The 22,643-nt window shown below is 37.5% G+C and overlaps 1 protein-coding gene across 23 annotated transcripts in view; it reads left to right on the top strand.

The window, feature by feature from the left end:
• LOC144970138 (cGMP-dependent 3',5'-cyclic phosphodiesterase-like) overlaps positions 1–22,643 on the top strand; it is a 258,901-nt gene that overhangs the window by 132,313 nt on the left and 103,945 nt on the right. For 16 of the 23 annotated variants that reach the window (XR_013644912.1, XR_013644911.1, XR_013644909.1 and 13 more), the window contains one exon: positions 21,385–21,477. Coding sequence is in view for 14 of the 23 variants with exons in the window: in XM_078909406.1 (XP_078765532.1) it covers positions 21,385–21,477 (93 nt within the window). In the remaining 9 variants the exon portion in view is untranslated. Of the gene's footprint in view, positions 1–6,577; positions 7,101–21,384; positions 21,478–22,643 lie in introns of those variants that run through there. The other 7 variants (XR_013644914.1, XM_078909408.1, XR_013644915.1 and 4 more) reach the window with 4 other exon arrangements.

Raw genomic sequence — 22,643 nt, 5'->3', positions numbered from 1 at the left:
TTAAAACCCTTAAAAACAAAAACGAAAATGCCACACTGAGTGGATTGGTCACAATTTTCTTTTCCTTTCTCAGCCCGTCTTCTCTGACGCTCACTTTCCTTCCTCTCGTTCTCCCTGATCCGGAATTCCTACGCTTGAAATTTCGATCAAATTTCCAATTCGCTCAACAGCATTGGGAACTCGTTCGCAAGTTCAAACGCAGGGAGGAGTAAAATAAAGAATCTTATTTCTATACCTCTCTAATGACCTTTTAACTAAAATATTTTTTCTTCTTCTCCCAATGGTATGTTCTCGAAATTAAAGAATTAGGCTACCATTGTGATCAGGATTATAATATCATTATGCAATTACACGTCCACATTTTTATTTATTAGTAAAACGGGTACGTGCGTGATAAAAAAAATTCTTAGACCATTCCTTTCCCTTTTTTTTATTTTTTTATTTTTTAAATAGTAAAACGGGTAAGTGCGTGATGAAAAAAAATCCTTAGAACATTCCTTTCCCTTTCTTTCGTTCTTTCATTATCTTTTTTTTCTTTTTAAATTTAACAAAGGATTTTTTTTCTACAATAGTAAAATCGGATTTGTCTCAAATCAAAGGGATTTAATAAAGTACACGTCAGACGTCATTATTTTACGCCGTTTGATCCGCAGCATTGGTGTTGGTGTCTCACCACTTGAACGTTTGCATTGAATCTTGAACTTTAGGCTGATTAAAATTGCTGAAATTAGGATAGTAAATGTATATCTAGATTAAGATTGACAGATATTTACTACGTCACTCGTTTTCAGTAGGGCTTACAACAGATTAGACAGATATATGTTACCCATCGTCTGAAAACGCACGGTATTATGTCGAGTTGACTCCGATGTTTATAACTGAATTTTAAGCTCAAGTTTATTTTTAAAAATTAGAATGGACTTAAATACGTCTTTATCGAGTTGAGTTGAGTTTAATTTCTTACTTTAAAGTCCCCACCCCGCCACAAAATTAAGCAGAACAATTATCCCCCCCCCCCCCCCCCCCCTAAAAAAAAGAATTAAAAAAAAACCCCAAACAAATAACCAAAACCAAACAAAAACCAAACAAACAAAAAAAAAAAAAAAAAAAAAAAAAAAAAAAAAAAAAAAAACGAAACAAAACACAAAACAAAAAACAAACAATAAATTAAAAAAAAAAACAAAACAAAAAACAAAAAAAAAAAAAACAAAACAAAAAAACCCCAGAAAAACCCCCGCCCATTTAAACAAAATAGCAACAAAACAAACAAAATTCAAGAAAAAAACAAGGAACCCCCCTCACCAAAGAAACACAAACAAACAAACAAACAAAAAAACACACATAATAAACAAACAAAAATCTCAAAAACAAACAAAATATAAACAACAAAAATAATAAAAACAAAACAAAACAAAATTAGATTAAAGACAAATACAAAACAATATTTAAAAAAAATAAAACAAAACACCCCCCCCCCCAAAAAAAAAAAAAAAAAAAAAAAAACAAAAAAAAAAAATAAAGAAATAAAAAAGATGAAAGAGAAAAGCCTTCAATTTCCTGATTCTGATATCATTTTATTTGACTTTAAATTCAATCGTTTTTTTTATATTTTTATCTAGTTCAACCCGACATAAAACCAGATTTGCCCGATGGGCTGTATAATGTGGCTGGACCAATACACAAGTGCCTGTCTGTTTTCCGGAGATAAGGATACGGCCACGATAGGGCTTTATTTTTCCTTCCTCCATTTTCAAGGAATGACATTATTATTATTTTTTTGTTTGTTTTATTTTGTTCGCTGTTGTGGTCTGGTTGTATGATAATCGGCTTGACCTAATTTTAGTTCGAAGGTTCGAGCCCCGCTCCGGGTAGTGATAAAGTTGAGTCTTTGGAAGAAGGCTCTTTACTTTCATCTTCTCACCATCTTCACTAGCAGTTATGTGGTCTTATGGTCTGACACTCGCTTTCGGATCGGAAGCTCCTGGGTATGAGCCTAGCTCGGCGCATCGTTGAGCCCTTGGAAAAGTCTCTTTACTCACATTCTCTCACCGTACTCAGGTGTAAAATGAGTACCTAGCCGTTAACAGCGTTGTTTCTGTTAAAAAAATATATTGTAATCTCGCCTAACAGGCGTCATGTCTCGTTCTGTATGTTACGTGTTTGCTGTTGGTCAGGGACCCTTTGTAAAGCGCTTTGAGAACGTTTAGTGGATAATGCGCTATATAAAAGCTCACGTTAAAAAAAAAAGTATAGGACGTTTGTAACTGGAGTTCTCTCTATAGAACAAAAAAATAAAAAGTCGGGCATTGTCTCGTCGCGTCCTACATGTTCAGTGTTGCTTTTGGCTTGGGACACCTTCTAAATTACTTTGAGTTTATGAAGTGAATGGGGATTCCGATAGCTCTGTTCGTGCGTGGAGCGCTCGGCTCGCTTCACACAAAAAGGAACCGAGATCGATCCCTCCCCTGGTGCAGTTTCTCTCCTGACCATTCTCTCCTCCCAGCAGTGATTGGGTAGTTGGGTCTGTTAGCTTTGGTGGAAAGTACTTTACAATAGACTAGCGTCCTGTCCAAAGTGTTGCAAGCAATTGATATTGTTTGTTTCACGCTTTAGAAAACTCTGGCGCCATGGGCATAACTGCTACGAAGGACTACTTTTTTGAAGTGGATACTGCACTATATAGATGTTCACGTTTTTTGATGATGTGTTGCACAATTTGTGAGCTACTGGCTCAAAACGTCATTAAGTCGGATGAAGCAGGAACTTAAAATTGAAATTATAGTGAAAATTATGAGACCCGAGTTAAGTTATGTTCCAATGGTGGTATGATGCAGATAAATTTTTAAAGGAACAACTAACATCAAACTTTAAAACCTCTTATTTTTCTTGGTTCACCGCGACAATACCATTTTGACGCGACGGGTCACGTTTAAAGTAATGTGTGTGTGTGTGTGTGTGTGTGTGTATGTGTGTGTGTAGATAGTATGCGCTCGGCTAAGAAGCTCACAACATTGCCATCCGGAAGTATAACGGACCAAACCACAAAACTCTTTGTAACCATTAACTTTTATAGTCTGGTTAATACAGTTTAGTGAGAGTTACTCATAAACGTGGATGGCAAAAAACAATAACAAAGACCCGAGTGACGTCAACTTCGTTCTATCTATCTGATATGTGTGTGTATGTGTGTGTGTGTGTGTGTGTACATCTGTGTTTTGTGTTCGCCTGTATGTAAGGGCGTAAAATTTAGTCAATTAATATACAGCGATGCAATGGCCAGGATAAATGTCTTTTATTCATTTCATCATTTCAAAATGTAACTCCAAAACCCGACAGTCGCTGACATTGGGTTTATCTTTGGCAACCATCGAACCGAATCGCATTCCATTCCATCTGTTATCCCCTCCCCCTCCCTCCCTCCCACCCAAGCCACTTCACACCCCACTTTATTTGTTTTCTTTCAATCTCTGGTCTCTCTCTCTCTCTCTCTCTCTCTCTCTCTCTCTCTCTCTCTCTCTCTCTCTCTCTCTCTCTCTCTCTCTCTCTCTCTCTCTCTCTCTCTCTCTCTCTTCTCTCTCTCTCTTCTCTCTCTCTCTCTCTCTCTCTATCTCTGCCTCTCTCTTTCCCTCTGTCTTTCTCTCAGTCTTTCTCTCCATCGGTAGCGAAATGGTCGAGTGAATAAGGTCTTGCAATTTCACCCTGACAACCTGAGTTCGGTTTCCGCTTTCGGCTCATTGCCGTATTCAATTATCCATCCGTATTGAGCAAGGGAATGACACACTGTTTTATAAAATTATGAAACAACCCCAAGCATGAAAAAAGTGCTACTTTAGTATGAAAAGGACATTTTATATATTTATTATAATTAATGTTATTTGACCTTCTCACTTGTAAGTCAAACTATCTTACTCTATATTCTCATGTTTATTATCTCTCTTTTCTATTATATATATATATATATATATATATATATAATATATATATATATATATATATATATATATATATACTTTCTCCATCCCCCCCCCCTCCCCCTCTCTCTCTATATATATTTTTTCTCCCTCTTCTGTATATCTCTCTCTGCCCCGCCCCCCTTCTCTCTCTCTCTCTCTCTCTCTCTCTCTCTCTCTCTTTCTCATATTAAACATTTTATTCTTTCTATCCATCCACCCAATACTACTACTGACTACCTGTTATCTGTGTACATAATGACATAATGTTTTTTATTTTTTCATTTATGACGCACTGCCTCGGGGCCATATCATTTTATCTTTATTCAACCATAGCGGTAACACCCCATAAAAAGTTAGAAAAGAAAAAGAAATTATAATTTAATCTAGAGTGTTCATCGCTTTTCAACATCGATCAAAAAAATACTGCTGAAATATTAAGCCAATACTTTTCCAATATTTTTATTTTAGCCCCTCACCCTCTGATTTTACTATGAGACCGTTGATTGTTGTTGTTGTTGTTGTTGTTGTTGTTGTTGCTGTTGCTGTTGTATTTGTTGTTGTTGTTGTTATCATTGTTATAAGTATTATGTTTTGTCATCATTATTAACTTCATCTTCATTATCATCATCATCGTCGTCGTCACCGTCATCGTTATCATCATCCTCATCATTATCATCATCCTCCTCATCATCGTCATCATCATCAGTTTTTTTTTCCTTTCTTTTTACTTACCTGCTTGTTGAATTAAAATCTTACGTGTATATCACACCGTAACCAATGATACGTTACATCCGATATTTCTTTTTTTCTTTTATACCTTTCCTGCTTCTTGTTTGATGATTTTTGACAGGGATTTTTTTCTGTAAACTTCGCCTTTGATTTAAATTTAGTATGATATCAGTTATGATTTTGATTTACATTTGTACTATTTTGTAGATGCGTTTGTTCAGGTTCATTAACCTCATGGTGAGAGACTAAGAATAAAACTATCACAACCGCCAATAATACCGTTAATCTATTTTTTTTTTTTCTGTCCACTTAAATCCCAGCTTTAATAAGTCAGTTTGAATTTTAAGAGCAGCTTGCTGGAGATAAACGCCACGGGTTATAAGTTAAATATTGCCATTCATACTTTTCATTTAACCAGCTGTAATGATTATTAGTCATGGCAGTTGTAGCTTTCATGCGAGGCAGACTCTAAGTTGAACACGGACAGCAGTTGTGTAATGAAATGTAAATTTCGTGTTTAGACATAACCCGCTTGCTAATTACCACAGTATCTATCTAGCCTTTTCGAAATGGGATAACTTGTTTGACTTGTTCTATGCCAAGCACGATGCCAAATTTGTGGTTCATTTTATAATAATAATATTATACAAAATATGTATGTGACCCTTCGTCTCAAGACGGTAATATGTCGGAATGATCAGGTTGCTAAAAAGTCAAATTGAAGCCAAAACTGGATCAAACATATTATTATGACATTTTGTTTTTTTAGCGTTATAAAATACTTTACTAACTCTCCTCAATAAAACATACAAACACAACCCAAATCTGATATTTTTGGCTTATAGATTCAGTTTTCAGTATCTTTGTCATCCCGACATACTACCGTTTTGAGGCGACGGGTAACATAATATGCTATATTTACGCACCGTGAACCTCTCTGCGTTCCAATTGTAAACAAATATGCACCTATTGACCTTATTGGATCTTTTGTGTGAACGTGTGCTATATATTTATGTCGAGAAAAATCCCCTAAGGGATATTATGTTATTTAACGACAAGACTTATCGTTACAAAATATAATAATATATTATTTTATTATGATAGATGATTAAAAAACACGCCGCGTTCTTCTGTTCCCACGAAGTGAGCTGAAATGTAGAAAGTAAGCTAGTTTCCCCTTACTCCACACCCCCTCTTTACAAGTATAACTTTGGTCTACTGCTCGTGTGGATGTTTTCTTCTGGACTGGTTGCTGCTCGAAGCTCGAAGAAATAAATAACAATGTGAAATTGAATGTAAGCTTCAATTTGATATACGAAAACAGATAAAATGGACGTTTCGGGTTTCCCCTTTATCAACAAAATGGATGAATGAAACACTACAGACGAATGAAATAACTACCACATTATCTCATTCGTCTGTAAATTTTCATTCATCCTGTTTTGTTGATAAAGGGGAAACCCGAAACGTCCATTTTTATCTGTTTTCGTATATTAAAGTGAAGCTTACATTCAATTGCACATTGTTATATAATATTTCTTCTGGACTGTATAGAAAGTATAATAATATAGAGATTCAAAACAGGCGTGTGTGTTGTGGGTGTGCGTGCGTCTAACTAGGTATAGTATAGATAGAATGCGGTTGGCCAAGGAGTTCACAACATTGCCATCCGGAAGTATAACGGACCAACACACAAACTCTGTGTAACCATGAACTTTTATAGTCCGGTTAATACAGTTTAGTGAGAACAACTCACAAACGCGGATGGCAAAAACAATAACAAAGGCCTGAGTGACGTCATCTGCATACTATCTATTGAGTCCGTTGATAACATTACGAAATATGTTTGCAAAGTAAAGGCGGAGGGATATAGGTAAAGGAATAGTGTACCAGGCACACGCAGGAAAGAAGAAGAAGAAGAGGAGGGATAGAAATAAAAGGGTTGTGGTAGTACGTTGCGAGAAGTAAATAATATTCGCCTTGGCACATTTCCTATCAACTAACAACCTCGCTGCATAACACCTGTGGGGGAAGGCTAAACAGCGGCAAAGAGTCAGGTATTCGTAAAAAGAAGTGAAGGATTCGCTCGTTTGTTCATTCATTCATTCATTCATTCATTCATTTATTCAACTCATTCGTTGGGAGTTCTCCTCGTTGATCGTGTAGTATATTTTTTACAAGTATGCCCGCTGTGTTTATAAAGTGGTGTGTATATTCAATCTGACAAAAAAGAGGATTCTTTGCTTTCTGGATACGAGAGGTTTTGTTTAAGCGAATTGATTTATTATTGATTTCGACGATTGAAGGATCGGTGTTTTTATTCCATTGGATATATTGATATCATATCGTTCTTGACACTTAGCGCTCCTTGCTGCTGCTGTGCGCCCGTGGAGGGGACTGCACTCAACACTCACCATGGTGCATAACTCATTTTTCATTTATTTATCTCTATGTATTCTTTATTGTTATGTGCTGTTTTGTGTTGGGAAGTATCTATTACGTTAATACGATCTTGAAAGAAGATTACTGAAAAAATATGACGCTCGATAAAAGAAGGAATTATTTTTTTAAAGTACATATAAACGTTACATTTAATCGAAAATTATAATTACAATGAGGGTGATGGTGATGATGGTGATGATGGTAATAATAATGATGACGACGACGACGATGATAATGATGATGATAATAATAATAATAATAATAATAATAATAATGATGATGATGATGATGATGATGATGATGATGATGATGATGATGATGATGATGATGATGATAATTGGGTGTTCACAATTAGAACATGTAAAGTCGGGACACTATAAAAATGGAATTGAATTGATGTCTCAGTCAGATGATCCACTGACAATTTTATACCTACAGGATTGAGAACTGCAGAAATTGTAAATAAATATTTTAGAAGTAAATAAACAGGCTGTAAACATAACGATTTTATACCTTTTATCATAGTTTTAAACATACACATGGCGCGATAGAGCAGTAATGGGTCTCCCTGGGCTGATAAAAGAGTGATGAAAGAATTTCTCCCAAGTCACAATTTCCTCTCTTTATTTATTTGGTTATAACTACACCATGTACAGTTTTCACTTAGACAGTGTCGTAGTGGCATCTCTTTGATTGATATATTATTTGTGAAAACAGTAAGATTTGGTGTCAGACGAGAAAAATCGATGTCTCTCCCCTCCCTCCTCCCTCCCTTTTGTAGAGGACTAACCTATCATTGCTGTTTTTAGACCCCCCCCCCCCCCCGGAAAAAAAACAAGAAAAAGAAAAAAACAACCCCCTTAAAGCAAAAAAAAAAAAAAAAAAAAAATACTACCCCCTCCCCCCCAATCAAAAAAGAAATCACCCCCCCCCCCAACCAGAAAAACAAAGAAAACAAACATACACAAAAAAAGCAACAAAAAACAAACAAACAACCGAAAACCAACCCCCCCCCCCCCAACAAAATACAAAATAAACAAAAAAGATACAAATACAAAAAGCAAAAACAAAATGAATAGCCAGAAATACTTCTCGTTAATCAAAACCCAGCTTTGAGAGTTTTTGACAAGATGAGGAGGAGTCATTTTAATTAATCAATATTTATCGAAGGACGAGTTTTTATCGCCAAATGTTTTTAAAAAGATGTTTTTTTTTTCCTTCTCTTTTTTTTTCTTTTCTCATTGTAGCGGACTAAACTAGACTATAGATAGAATGCGCTTGCCAGGAGTTCACAACATTGCCATCCGGAAGTATAACGGACCAACACACAAACTCTGTGTAACCATGAACTTTTATAGTCTGGTTTAATACAGTTTAGTGAGAACAACTCACAAACGCGGATGGCAAAAACAATAACAAGGGCCCGAGTGACGTCATCTGCATACTATCTATACTTGATATTAGTTGGGTCATTTTTCATTTTGATACAGGTCTATAGCTGAAAGCGACTGGAACGAAGTACGGTGCTAATTATTAATAATACATTGTCTGCATCTGATAAAGGAGGCAGGGGGTGTCACAGGAGAATAATATAATTTTTGTAATTATACCATTGTTTTCTTGTGCAGTGCTATTCAATCATACTTTTCGTGAACATCGGAGGATACATTAATTAATAAATTGGAATATATCTCGAGCGATGGTGGTATGGGCGGATTGATTGATTGATGTATGCGTGAATGCACATAATAATATTCTACAAGCTGAGGTGCTTGATCGAATGAGCTACAGAGGTTAGGTATGAATGGGTGTATTTGTCTAATAAAAATCAGGTTGATATTGATATTATATTAGTAATAGGACCTATACTAAACAAATGGATTTATGAGGAGCATTTGGATTTAAATTCCACACATACTCGTAAAAAACAACAACATTGAACCCCCCCCCCCCCCAAACCTCGAGCTTTTATATATCGCAATATCAAGTTAACGTGCTCAAAGCGCAATACAAGGAATTCATAGCCAACAGCAACACTTACCATGTAGGACAAGACATGATGACGCCTGTCAAGCGATAATATTACAAATTCCCCCCCCCCACCCCCCACAGAGAGAACGCTGTTAATTACTCATTTTACACTATGATTATGAGTACGGCGGGAGAATGTGAGTAAAGAGCCCTTCCCAAGGATTTTCACTATGCGAAGGCGAGTGCCATACCACTTGACCACATGTACTATGACTTTGGATGCAATGATGTAGATGCATTTTTTCTTGTGGCCCATGACAAAATAATATTTATGATGAATCAATCGCTTTTTTCAAGGTATAATAGGTATAATATGTCCCATTCTTCGTTGTCGAGGGAGGTCTGCCCCTGCTGTTTCGTTTCGTCAATTTCTATCAACCAAAATATTTTTTTTTTAAATTAAAAAAAAATAAATTTGTTTTTCGTTTCCTTTTAGCTACTTAACTTTTTGCCTTTATCCTGGAATGGGACTATCACGTCTATCGACTGCATGTTTTAGATTTGTGAAATATGACGAATTCCCGTTTGTATATAAACGCACATTCACACACACACACACACACACACACACACACACACACACACACACACATATACACACACACAAATACACACACGCACATAAAATAGTTTTTGATAATGCTGCTCAAGTGTAATAATTAGCAGATGACGGCGACGAACCTGATGAACTTGGCCATTTTTGCACCTATCTACCAAAATCGTCATGCACTGGTGAAAAACAATTTATTGATGCATTGCGTTTAGTTAAAAGACTCATAACTTCCGCCAGTCGGATATAATGCACCAACACACAAAACTATTTGTAACCTTAAACGTTTATAGTCTGATTACTGCAATTTAGGGAGGACTAGTTATATAAAAATGGCTGGCTAAAAGCAAGAACAGAAAGCTGAGTGACATCAATTTCGTTCTACCTATAAATTTTATGTTCGGTTTTGAATTGTATGAATACACACAAGCATCTATTCTTTCTAATGATTTTATTAAATTGGTTGAGATAAGGGGTACTTGTAAATGATTTGTTATCAATAAAATAATTCCTTATGTTCGCTAAAGTATGTGACCTTCTTCTTCTTCTCCACTTCAATTCGAATATTGACACTACGGGCTTAGTATATGCCACGACTATCTATATCTACAAACAGTATTGACAATTGGCATTGTGTGTATGATGGTTTATCGTCTTCATTCAGTTGCGGTGTGGGGCCTATGATTACGGACAGAGGGGAGATAGGACAGCCTTCTCCAATATTCGGCAAATCTAGTTTTCTTCCTGAAAATAATCCTTATAATATCCGTTTTATTCTTTCCAGAAACTGAAAGCTGTTTTCACCAAAAAATATTGCTGGTTCTCTTTTTTGTTTGCTATGTGGGTCCTGATAGAACAGTTGGTAGAGCACTCGCTTTACACGCAAAGGGGCCAAGATCGATCCTTGGAGCGGTCGAGACTTTTTTTCTAACCCCCCTTTCTACCCAGCAGTGTGTGGGTGGGTAGGTGAATCTGTTCAATCTGGCGGAAAATACTTTGAGATAGACTAGCGTCCATCCAAAGGATAGCAAGCAATTGCAACTTTTAAAGAACTAAAATTGGAATTCATAAGAAAATTCTAACTAAATTTGAATTCAAAATAACCTTATAACTAAATTGGAATTCATAAGAACCTTATTAAATGGGAATTCGTAAAAACCTTATAACTAAAATTAGAATTCATAATAACCTTATAACAGAAATTAGACTTCATAAGTACTTTTTAGTTAAAATTGGAATTTGTGAGAAACTTATATAAGGAGGGAAATTGACGTTACTCAGAACTTTGTTATTGTTTTTTAGACAGGGATTTTGGTGGTAAGTTCTCACTGAATTATGCCAATCAGACTATAAACGTTTAAGGTTGCACACACTTTTGTGCGTTGGTATGTTAAATCCGGCGGACGATTGTGCGTATTTTACCTAAAAGCATAGCATCAGTAACTGAAATTGGAAGGCATATTGCTCGCTACGACACACTGGCAAAAGTAGTATTTTTGCTGAAGGGGCGACGTGGCGACGAGTTAACCTTAGCGATTTGTTGTGTGTTATTATTTTCTCCACGTGTCAATGGGAATGGCAACATGTTGACTTTCGTCACTAGGCTGATTACCAATTATCGGGCTATGTGGTTGACGGTCACCCCCTGGACCGCTGTTTATCGTTGTTATCTATGAAATATGCGATAGGTTTATGATAGTATCAGGCGGTTTTGTATATACCGGACTGTTGTTTACATTTAGTACCCACTTGTTTATCTGCGATAACTGACTGGTGGATTAAGATTATAGTTTGTAACTTGTGGCTCTGTAGGTCATAATAATAATAATAATAATAATAATAATAATAATAATAATAATAATAATAATAATAATAATAATAATAATAATAATAATAATAATAATAATGATAATGATAATGATAATTATAATGATAATAATAATAATGGTAATAATAATAATGAGAATAATAATAATAATAATGATGATAATAAATAATAATAATAATAATAATAATAATAATAATAATAATAATAATAATAATAATAATAATAATAATAATGATGATGATATATCATTCAAACACGCGATTGTGCTTTACTTACTTTGACTTACGCGCGGCTTTGTGGTCGAGTGATAGGGCACTCGCCTTAGGACCTGTAGGTAACAGGTTCGAATTCCGCTGTCTGAATGGCGCAAAGTTGATTCCTTGGAAAAAAGGCTCTTCGCTCACAGGTGTAGACGAGTACCTGCGCAATACGTCTACGATTAAGAAGAGAAGATCACTAAGGCCAACTCGCTCGGCGCATAGTTGAGTCCTTGGAAAAGGCTCTTTACTCACATTCTCTCACCTTACTCATGGAATGAACACACGGCCTTTAACAGCGTTGTCTCTATCGGAAAGAAATTGTCAGGCGTCATGTCTCGTTCTACATATTACGTTTTGCTGTTAGTTAGGGACCCTTTGTAAAGTGCTTTGAGCATGTGTAGTGGATATTGCCCTAGTTTTACATATAGTAGAATTTAATCTTCGGTTTGAAGGCACGGTTTATTTCAATTTCGATATGATTTTTGTTCTCTCCAAATAAGTAGTAAATAGATAAAATAACCTCTTTCGACTGACGAAAAAAAAAAAAAGCGATACAAGGTTTCCTTTGTCTACACTTATAGTGTCTGTCTATGGCACAAAGGGGGCCACTGTCTCCAATCAGGTATGCATTATCGTTAGGGCCGGGGACGAAGCAGCAGCTTCTTATGGTTCACACTATTATGTTATGACGATCGACCCAATCAGCAAAGTCCGGTCCTCATTCGTGCACCGTCGCGAACCCGCCTGGTAGCATCGTCACAACACACCTTTCGACTAGATGCTCTGCCGTTTCGGGTTCTTGCCCACAGCGTGGACATAAAGGACAGGAAGTTAGACCCCACTGATGTAACGCACCGGCCGTTAGGCAGCTCCTCGACCGAAGCCGATTCGCAGCTACCCAGTGTCTCCTCTTACTGGTATCAAAGCCTGGCAACTTCTCACCAAGCTTAGAGGAGTGTAGGTCCCCGCCCCCACGAGGGATTGAATTCGTCCAAACCGACTTCCATCTCGTATGTGCAGCTCTGTCCGTAGTCAGGGATTCTGCGTACAAGGGTTGCCGGGACTTATTTCGGCTCGAAACGGGGGCACCGTTCATTATGCGCGTGAGAGGGGTATCCCCATTCCCTCTCTCTTTGATCTTACTCAGCCAGTTTCCCGTAATGGTCTCCCTCCGGACATCGGGGGGCTGGATCGCTGCCATCACCGGGCCCCATTCTCTAGAGGTTGTTGCTAGCGTTCCCGACACTATGTGCATCGACTTGCGAAGTTTTACATCCACCTTCTCAACGTTTCTGCTTCTACCCCACACTGGAGCGCAATACTCCGCGGTGGAATAGCATAGTGCCAGGGCGGATGTTCTCAGGAGCGCTTGGCTAGCGCCCCAAGTCGATCCCGCCAGCTTCCTCAGAAGACTATTCCGCTTCTCTATCTTCCGGGCAACCCCTTCGAGATGAACCCGATAGGTAAGGCTGCGATCCAACGTCACCCCTAAGTATTTTGGACGCGGCTCATATGGGAGTGGCTGGTCCCCGACTAGGACATTCAGTTTACGGGTGTGCCAACCACTGCATAAGTGAAATGCAGTGGCCACGGTTTTTGAAGTGTTCATCTTCAGGTACCACTTGTCAAAGTAGGATTTGAGTCTGGTGACGTCCTCGCTGAGTACGCTCTCGAGACGGGTCCACACTTTACTCTGAGTAACGAGTGCCCAGTCGTCTGCGTATCCCAGCCTCAGGGAGGAAGTGTTCGGCATATCGCCAATGTAAACGTTAAACAACATTGGCGCAAGTACCGACCCCTGAGGGACCCCATTCTTCAATTTTCTAACTTTGCTCGTGACGTCTCCCAGCGCGACGTGGAATTGCCTTTCCCCTAAGATCGAAGAGAACAACTTCAAGGTCTTTTTGCACCTTATGATTTTTGCAAGTTTGAGCATTAACCCATCGCACCAGACCGTATCGTACGCCGCTGATAGGTCTATAAACACAGCACCTGTTTGCTGTTTTCTCTCGAACCCGTGCTCAATATGCTCTGTAAGGGCAATGACCTGCTCCGTGGTGCACCTCCCTTCCCTGAAGCCTGCCTGCTCGGGTGGCAGGGCAGCGTCTAGGACCGGCCCCCATCGGTTTAATAGAACACGCTCCAACAATTTGTAAAGACAGCTCAGCAGCGATATGGGTCTGTAACTGTCTGCCTCCTTCGCCGGCTTCCCTGGCTTCAGGATGGCAACTATCTTCGCGTGCTTCCACACTTGTGGAAGCTTTCCTTTTGCAAGGACGTCAGACATTGCCTCTGCTAGCCAGGCCCGTGCCCTGGGGCCCAGATGCGTCACCATATCGGGATATACACCATCTATCCCTGCTGCTTTGCCGTTCTTTACTTCGCTAATGGCAGTACCCACTTCTCGGGGACTGAACGGGGCCGTCCAGTCCGACTCCTCCGCAGGTAGCGAGTCCAAAATCGTACGGTACGCCTTGCGGACACCGCGCTCAAAAGCCTGATTAGGGACCCGCTTACTACGGTTCTTAATATTCTTGGCAATTGTGTCTGCCTCGCATTCCGGTGCAGCCTTCGCGAAATTCCGATCTGGGTCCAATTTCTTTATCAAACGCCAAGCGTGGCGGCTGGAGTGTGTAAAGTCGAGACTTTCCACGGTCTCCTGCCACCGTTGCTTCCTTCCCTCTGCCAGAGACTGGAGTAGTCTATCGGCTGTGTCCTGGGACTGGGTCTGCTGGTACTCTCGGTACAGCTCTTCCGACTCTGCTGTCCAGCAAGGGGTGTAGAATTTCCGCTTGCCCCGTGGAATAGAGCGTTGAGCGCTCTTAACCAGTAGCCTACTAAATCTGGTTATATTCTTGGACTTGGGAGGAATGGCAGGGCAGACCTGCTCGATATAGGAACTGAATTCCTCCCAGTCAGCCTTCCTGAAATTCCATCTGCAAAGTGGGAGAGACTGCACCCTCGGTATTGTCACCCCAGCTGTGACAAGAACCGGCCTATGCTGGCTATGCGGGAAGTCCCCGAGGACTGTCCGCTTCACCTGCAGCGGTTCACCGTTCGCGCCTTTCGTTACGAGGGTGAGGTCTGGAGTATACTCCTTCTCATGGCGGGTACCCCGGAAGGTACCCTTGGCTGTAGGATCGTACACTAGGTGTAGATCATTACAGTCCATCCATGAGCGGAGTTGTCTTCCTGCCTCGTTGCAGTCTCGGTAGCCCCATTCGTGGTGGTGGCTATTAAAATCTCCCAGACAGATGGAAGGATGGCTGACCACCGGTACCGGTGGTGTAGTCCAAGTCGCTCTAGGTGGTTCGGGGACGAAGCGTAAAACGTTATGCAAGTCTTTTGGTTATAATTATAATATATCAATTTGGATGGCTCTTGTGTACACTTCTTTTATTTGCTGTTATTGTTTCGTTTATACTTCACTCTAAATACGAGTTTTTTTTTTTTGTAGAGCAAAACTGTCGTGTTTGTTACGAACCCCCCCCCCCCCCCCCCCCCAAAAAAAAAAAAAAAAAAAAAACCCAACAAAAAAAAACAAACCGACACAAGGGTTCCTTTGTCTACACTTACAGTCCTTGTCTATGGTATGAAGGATATCAGTCTCTCATGGTATGCGTTATAGTTACAGAATAAAGCTTTGAAAAAGAAACATTATGCAAATCTCCTAGTTATATCTGTATTACCCTTGTGTACACTTCCTTTTTTTGTTTGTTGCTATTGTTTCTTTTATACTTCACTGTCTTTACTTTCATTTGAGGTTTAGTGTTCAAATACGCACGCGCACACACACACACACACGCGCGCGCGCGCATACACACACGTACAAACTATGTAAATTATATTCACATTTCTCTTTTCTCATTTTTCGATGCCACACTTCAACACCTCTGTGTGGCTTACATACTCACTCATCAAAGGTAAATAATTTAATGGAAGCAATGTAAACCTAATTACTTACACAAGTAAGTCGATGAATAGTTAAATAAGTATATTAATAAATAAATATATGAATGGATGGAATTAGATACATAAGGAAGTAACTAGATAAATAGTTCAATAAGCATATAAATAAATTAATATATTATGAATAAACGAATGAATGAATGAATAAATGCATAAATAAATAAACAATGAAACAAATAAATAAATAAATAAATAGATAAATAAATAAATAAATAAATAAATAAATAAATAAATAAATAAATAACTAATTAAATGAAATAATTAATTAAATGAAATAATTAATTAATGATAGATAATGAATAAATGTATAGATAAATGTTTTTAAATGAGTAATTAAAAAAAAAAACAACATAAAACTAAACAAAACAAAACAGAAAAACGAAACTAAACAAAATAACAACAATGAACAAGTGGTGGTTCAGATACAACAAGAAATCATCAAGGTTGATACCTTAAAATGTAAACAAGCCAAGACCATGAAAAAGAACATCCCATTTTAAAATTATTATCTCATTTTGATAGCCAACAACAATTGGTGGTGGCGGTGGTGGTGAGTCTACTGGTACGGTGCGGCTATGTGGTCTAGTGGTATGACACTCGCTTTCGGATCGGAAGGTCCTGGGTTCGAGCCTCGCTCGGCGCATAGTTGAGTCCTTGGAGAAGGCTCTTTACTCACATTCTCTCACCGTACTCAGGTGTAAAATGAGTACCTGGCCGTTAACAGCGTTGTCTCTGTCCCAAAAATATGTAATATCGCCTGGCAGGCGTCATGTCTCGTCCTACATGTCATGTGTTGCTGTTGGCCAGGGACCTCTTGTAAAGCGCTTTGAGCACGTTTAGTGGATATTGCGCTATATAAAAGCTCAAGTTTTAAGGTCCCCGATATCCCTCGTCTATTGTCCTTTATTCCTACTTTTTGTGAGGTCTTGCGGTTTGACACTCTATAATAATTGAGCTTTATATAGCGCAATATCCACTAAATGTGCTCAAAGCGCTTTTCACTCGCCTTCGGTTCTGAAGGTCCTGGGTTATGGTACGATCTTTGACTTTGCTTCATACCCGAAAGGTACCGAGTTCGAATACACGCTACGTTGTGTGACCTGGAGCAAGTCACCTCGCCTTAGCTCAGTTTTCGGCGCTGCACTGCAGTTGACGCTGGGGTTATTCCAGTCTTTCCTTGGAATAAAACCCTAGAGACAAATTTCCCCTATGGGATGCATTTTTGTTTTATGATGATGGTGATGATGATGATGATGATGATGATCATTATGATAATAATAATAATAATAATAATAATATAATAATAATAATAATAAAATAATAATAATAATAATAATAATAATAATAGATAATGATAATAATAATAATGATGATGATAGTGATTATGATGATGATGATGACGACGACGACGACGACGACGATGATGATGATGATGATGATGATGATAATAACAACAATAATAATAGTATAATATAATAATAATAATAATAATATAATAATAATAATAATATAATAATAATAATAATAATAATAATAATAATAATAATAATAATAATAATAATAATAACGATAATGATAATAATAACGATGATGATGATAATGATATTGATATTATTGATGATGATGATGATGATGATGATGATGATGATGATGATGAGGATGATTTATTCATTTTCATCTTGGGAATTTTCTGTCCCGTTTTTCTTTCCTTATGTGCTGAAATGACCGTAAAGTTTTACAAGCATCTTCTATAATTTTTAAAACTAAAAGTAGCCATTTTTCATGGATTTGGATTAACAAATAATTATGCCTTGAAAGGTTTTGTGTTCGTACGTATGATATTATCTATTTGTAATCGCCTGCGCGCGTATTTGTATGTATGTGCGTGTATTGCATGTATTTGTGTGTGTGTATTTGTGTGTCTGTGTGTTGTACGCTCACCAGCTCACAAACGCGCGTGTAGTATAAAATCTAAGGTCGTTGTCCCGCCGTACTTTACTTTTACTATTAATTGACGCGATATCCACCGTTAACAATTTATTGGTTTTGGCACATGTTGCAAGCTGTCAGCTATTTTTCAAATCTATGTCCTTGTGTTCACAATAATATATTATCTGTCAAATATGTTCTTTTAATTAATTTTTATTTACCGTATTAATAAAACGCTCTGTTCGAATAGGTACGGGTGTCGAGTTAAACAATAATGCATATTAAATATAGCATTTTGAAAAATTAACATTGCAAAAAGAGAAAAAAAAGGTGATAGAATAAAAGTTCGTTGTTTTTTTTTTTGTTATTTTTTTATTTATTTATTTATTTTTGCGTGAGTAGGATGTTAATATTATTATATCCAATGTCATGATGGCCTAGAGATGTTTGTGTGTTTGTGTGTGTGTGTGTTTGTGTGTGCGTGTTGAGTGTGACTGGAATTTCTTATGTGTGTGTCCGTTCTGAGTGAGAAGGATTTGTGTGCGTGTGTGTTTGAGTGAATGGATGTGTGTGTGTGTGTTGTGTGGCGTGTGAGTGTGAAGAATGAGGGTGTCGGAGGAAAATGGATGTGTGTGTGTGAGTGTAGGAGATGTGTGTGTGTGAGAGAGAGAGAGGAGGTCATTTGTGTATGATAGATAATGAGCGTGTGTTTGTGTTTGTATGTGTGACATAGATCATAGAGACGTAGATAGATGGATATAGATAGCTTGGTAGGTTGGTAGGTATGAAGAGAGAAAAAGATAGATGGATAGATAGGGAGTACGCGTGTATTTGTGTGCGTGTGTGTGTGTGCGTTTGTGTGTGTGTGCGTTTGTGTGTTAGAGATAAATGAATAGATGGATAGACAGATAGAGACAGATGGATAGATAGATAGATAGGTAGAGAGATAAATAGATAGATGGAGAGAGAGAGAGAGAGAGAGAGAGAGAGAGAGAGAGAGAGAGAGAGAGAGAGAGAGAGAGAGAGAGAGTATGTTTTGAGATAATCGTATATTATACCATATTATAATGACGTTCGAAATGAAATAGGTCGCCGTCTTAATTATACAGCAACGCAAAGCACACATTGCGGTTAGTAAAAGGCGTGTTACGCATGTACTCCCGTACTCTGAAAAAAAAAGAACAAACAAAACAATACAAAACAAAACAAAAGCAAAAACAACGCCCCTCGAAATAAATGAAAAGAAAAAAACAAAACAAAAGGAAAGGTAGCAATAAGTAGACAAACGATAAATGAAACAAAACCCAAAAAAATACCAAAAACAAGGCAAAACCTATTTTTTAAAAAACTTGGCCAGAAAACTCGTCCTTCAAATATCGATCGAGTAAAATGGCCAAAATAAAATATTTAAAAAGTTGTTGGTTTTTTTAATTTCTGAGTACGGCAATGTTGTGTAATATTGTAATGGTGGTAATGCTCAGATGTCATTTCTCTTGACGCGCCCCTAACTAATCAAATTCTTTTCACGAAATTATTATTATTATTATTATTATTATTATTATTATTATTATTATTATTATTATTATTATTATTATTATTATTATTATTATTATTATTATTATTATTATTATTATTATTATTATTATTATTATTATTACTATTATTATTATTATTATTATTATTATTATTATTATTATTATTATTATTATTATTATTATTATTATTATTATTATTATCGTCGTCGTCGTCGTCGTCATCATCATCATCATCATCAACATCATCATCATCATCATGCCGCACAAATGATAATTGGCTCTTTTCAAGCGATTTATCCCGGTGCCCTAGTGGTAAAATCATTATTTCTCCACTTATTGTCAATTTTGGTCTGTCAGTGTGTCACTCTTTATGATTGCCGTAAACGACATTTTCTTGGTCCTAAACGGATCATCATCATCATCATCATCATCATCATCATCATCATCATCATCATCATCATCATCATCATCATCATCATCATCATCATCATTACCATCATCATCATCATCATCATCATCATCATCATCATTACCATCATCATCATCATCATCATCATCATCATCATCATCATCATCATCATCATCATCATCATCACCATCATCATCATCATCATCATCATAATATAATATAATATAATGAACTTATATAGCGCCTAGTTCCAATTTGGAATTGCTCACTGGCGCTTTACATCAACACATCATGTATGATATACAAATATAGAACTGGCATGTTAAAACCACACAAATTCGATGATAACATAATATATTATAATAAAATACATACTAAGAGTCCAAATTATATGCCCTACAGAAAAGCTCAGTTTTTAACCGTTTTCTAAAGATAAGTGGATTTTCACTATTTTAGTTTCAATATTGATGGAGTTCCACAGTCGGGGGCATGGTGGTCAAAGGATTTCTCATGAAAAACTAACGATTTTGGGGGTTCCCTTAGGATATTTAAATTAGCAGATCTTAAATTTCGACTGGGTTCATAAAGGTGGATAAGTTCCTGAAGGTAAACAGGAGCGGAATTGTTTAAGCAATTGAAAACATGGGTGAGTATTTTAAATTCAATCCTAAACTTTACAGGTAGCCAGTGTAGGTCCTCCAAAATCGGTGTTATATGCTCGCGCTTTTTAGATAACGTTACCAATCGAGCTGCTTTGTATCATCATCATCATCATCATCAGTCGTCTTCATCGTCGTCATCAACCATCATCATCATCATCATCATCATCATCATCATCATCATCATCATCATCATCATCATCATCACAGTTCTGCACTTCTACCGTCGACGGATGCGACAGTTTGACATTAGAATTAGATCATAAAATATATTATATTGAGTTTTCTTTTTGGTGTGCAGCCATTCTTCATTTCGTCTGGTCCTCGGGGCACTGGAGACTGGGTATAGGGACTACAGTCAGTTTCGTCTTGTCATTTGAAACTTTATTTGTTGAATCTCTATGAAAATGTCGGGCCTGTGAGACGAGTGGGCGTTTGAGCGAAGTATATTGTGCAACATGTCGTCGTGTGTTTGTATTTTGTGTGTGTGTGTGTGTGTGTGTTTGTGTATTAGATAAAGTGATTGAGAGAGAGAGAGAGAGAGAGAGAGAGAGAGAGAGAGAGAGAGAGAGAGAGAGAGAGAGAGAGGAGAGTGTGGGGAGGGTTTTACATAAATAAATAAATAAATAGATAGATAGATAGATAGATAGATAGGTAGATAGATAGATAGATAGATAGATAGATAGATAGATAGATAGATAGATAGATAGATAGATAGGGATATACATACACACACACACACACACACACACACACACATATATATATATATATATATATATATATATATATATATATATATATATATATATATATATAGAGAGAGAGAGAGAGAGAGAGAGAGAGTCATTCATTCATTCATTTTGGCCATATTGCGATTGGTTGTCACTGTCTTTATGAAAATATAACTATCGATAACTGTAAGACGCATCTCGTATATTTTTGTTTAAAAATCGCTGTATTTTGGAGTCTTAGAGAGATTGATATGATATTGTAATAATCATATAGCCTCAGGATTAGAGTTAATGAAAGAAATGTTATTTGTTATAATGTTCTATTATATTTAAAAAAAAAATTCTTTCTTTTTCAGGAGTGCCTTTTGCCAGTGGTGGATGCCGAGTCCCTGACGGAGCTACGAGAAGCCGTCAGACAGACAGTCTCCAGATACCTTGGCATCAATTCTGTGAGTAGAAGTAATCAATCAATTGAATTTAGTCCCCGACTCATTCTCTTCATTGTCTCGGTGATAGCGATACCGTCAGTGCTAGACCATTTTGTTTTCTTTCAATTAGGGGGGAAACAACGTGGCGCAGCGGGTACGGTCTTTGCGTCGGTAGGTTCGACTCTGCTCGTAACCATCGTAAACTTATTATAGACTGACACCGTAGCCATCGTTAAGTTATAGCCTGACACTGAAACCCCAAAACACTGGCATTTTGACGTCATTATTTGGTGGGTTTTTTTTTTTGCACCGCCTAGTGAGTTGTCGTTAGTCGTGCTCATGGAAACAAGTGGTCCCATTGATTGAACTATTGAATACAACTTACGATTTGTTTTCTTTTGTGGCCAACGACTGGCATTTTGAGGTCATTTTTTGGTCAGTGTCAGGCTATAAGTTAACGATGGCTACGCTGACACTGACCAAAAAATCACGTCAAAAGGCAAGTCTTTGCCACAAAAGAAAACAAATCGTGAGTTGTATTCAGTAGTTCAACCAATGGAATCCCTTGTTTCCTTGACTCTACTAACGACAACTCACTAGACGCTACACAAACCTAAAAAAATGACGTCAAACTGCCAGTCCTGAAGGGTTCTAGTGCCAGGCTATATGTTAACGATGGCTTCAGTGTCAGGCTGTAAGTTAACGATGGCTACGCTGACATCATATAATCATGCTTTCAACCTGGGTCAGGTATGCCAAGACAACATTTCACCTTTTATCCGAGCTATCTTTTATCTCTCGTCTACACTCTCGTAACAGCTCTAATTCTCTCATGTCTCGTGGCTTCCTGATTTCCCCTGAGGTTCCAGTCAATATTCTAGTTAAGTCGATGTGTCTTCATGTCTGCTGCTAAGTTAACGATGGCTATCGCTGACACGATTAAAAAAATGACGTCAAAAGACAATCTTTGCCACAAAAAAACAAATGTGATGTATCAATAGTTCAACCAATGGAATCACTTGTTTCCTTGAGCTCCGACTCACCTGATGCTGCACAAACCTAAAAAAAAAATGACGTCAAACTATAAGTCCTAGTGTCAGGCTATAAGTTTACGATGGCTACGCCTTGAGCAAGGGCAGCCTTCGTAAACTCATATAGCTGATACCAAATTCGAAGACTAGTATAGC

This window comes from Berghia stephanieae, chromosome 4 (genome assembly GCF_034508935.2).
Source record: "Berghia stephanieae isolate SIO BIC M18660-M18661 chromosome 4, UCSD_Bste_1.3, whole genome shotgun sequence".
Taxonomy (NCBI): domain Eukaryota; kingdom Metazoa; phylum Mollusca; class Gastropoda; order Nudibranchia; family Aeolidiidae; genus Berghia; species Berghia stephanieae.
This window is presented reverse-complemented; position numbering and strand designations above follow the sequence as displayed.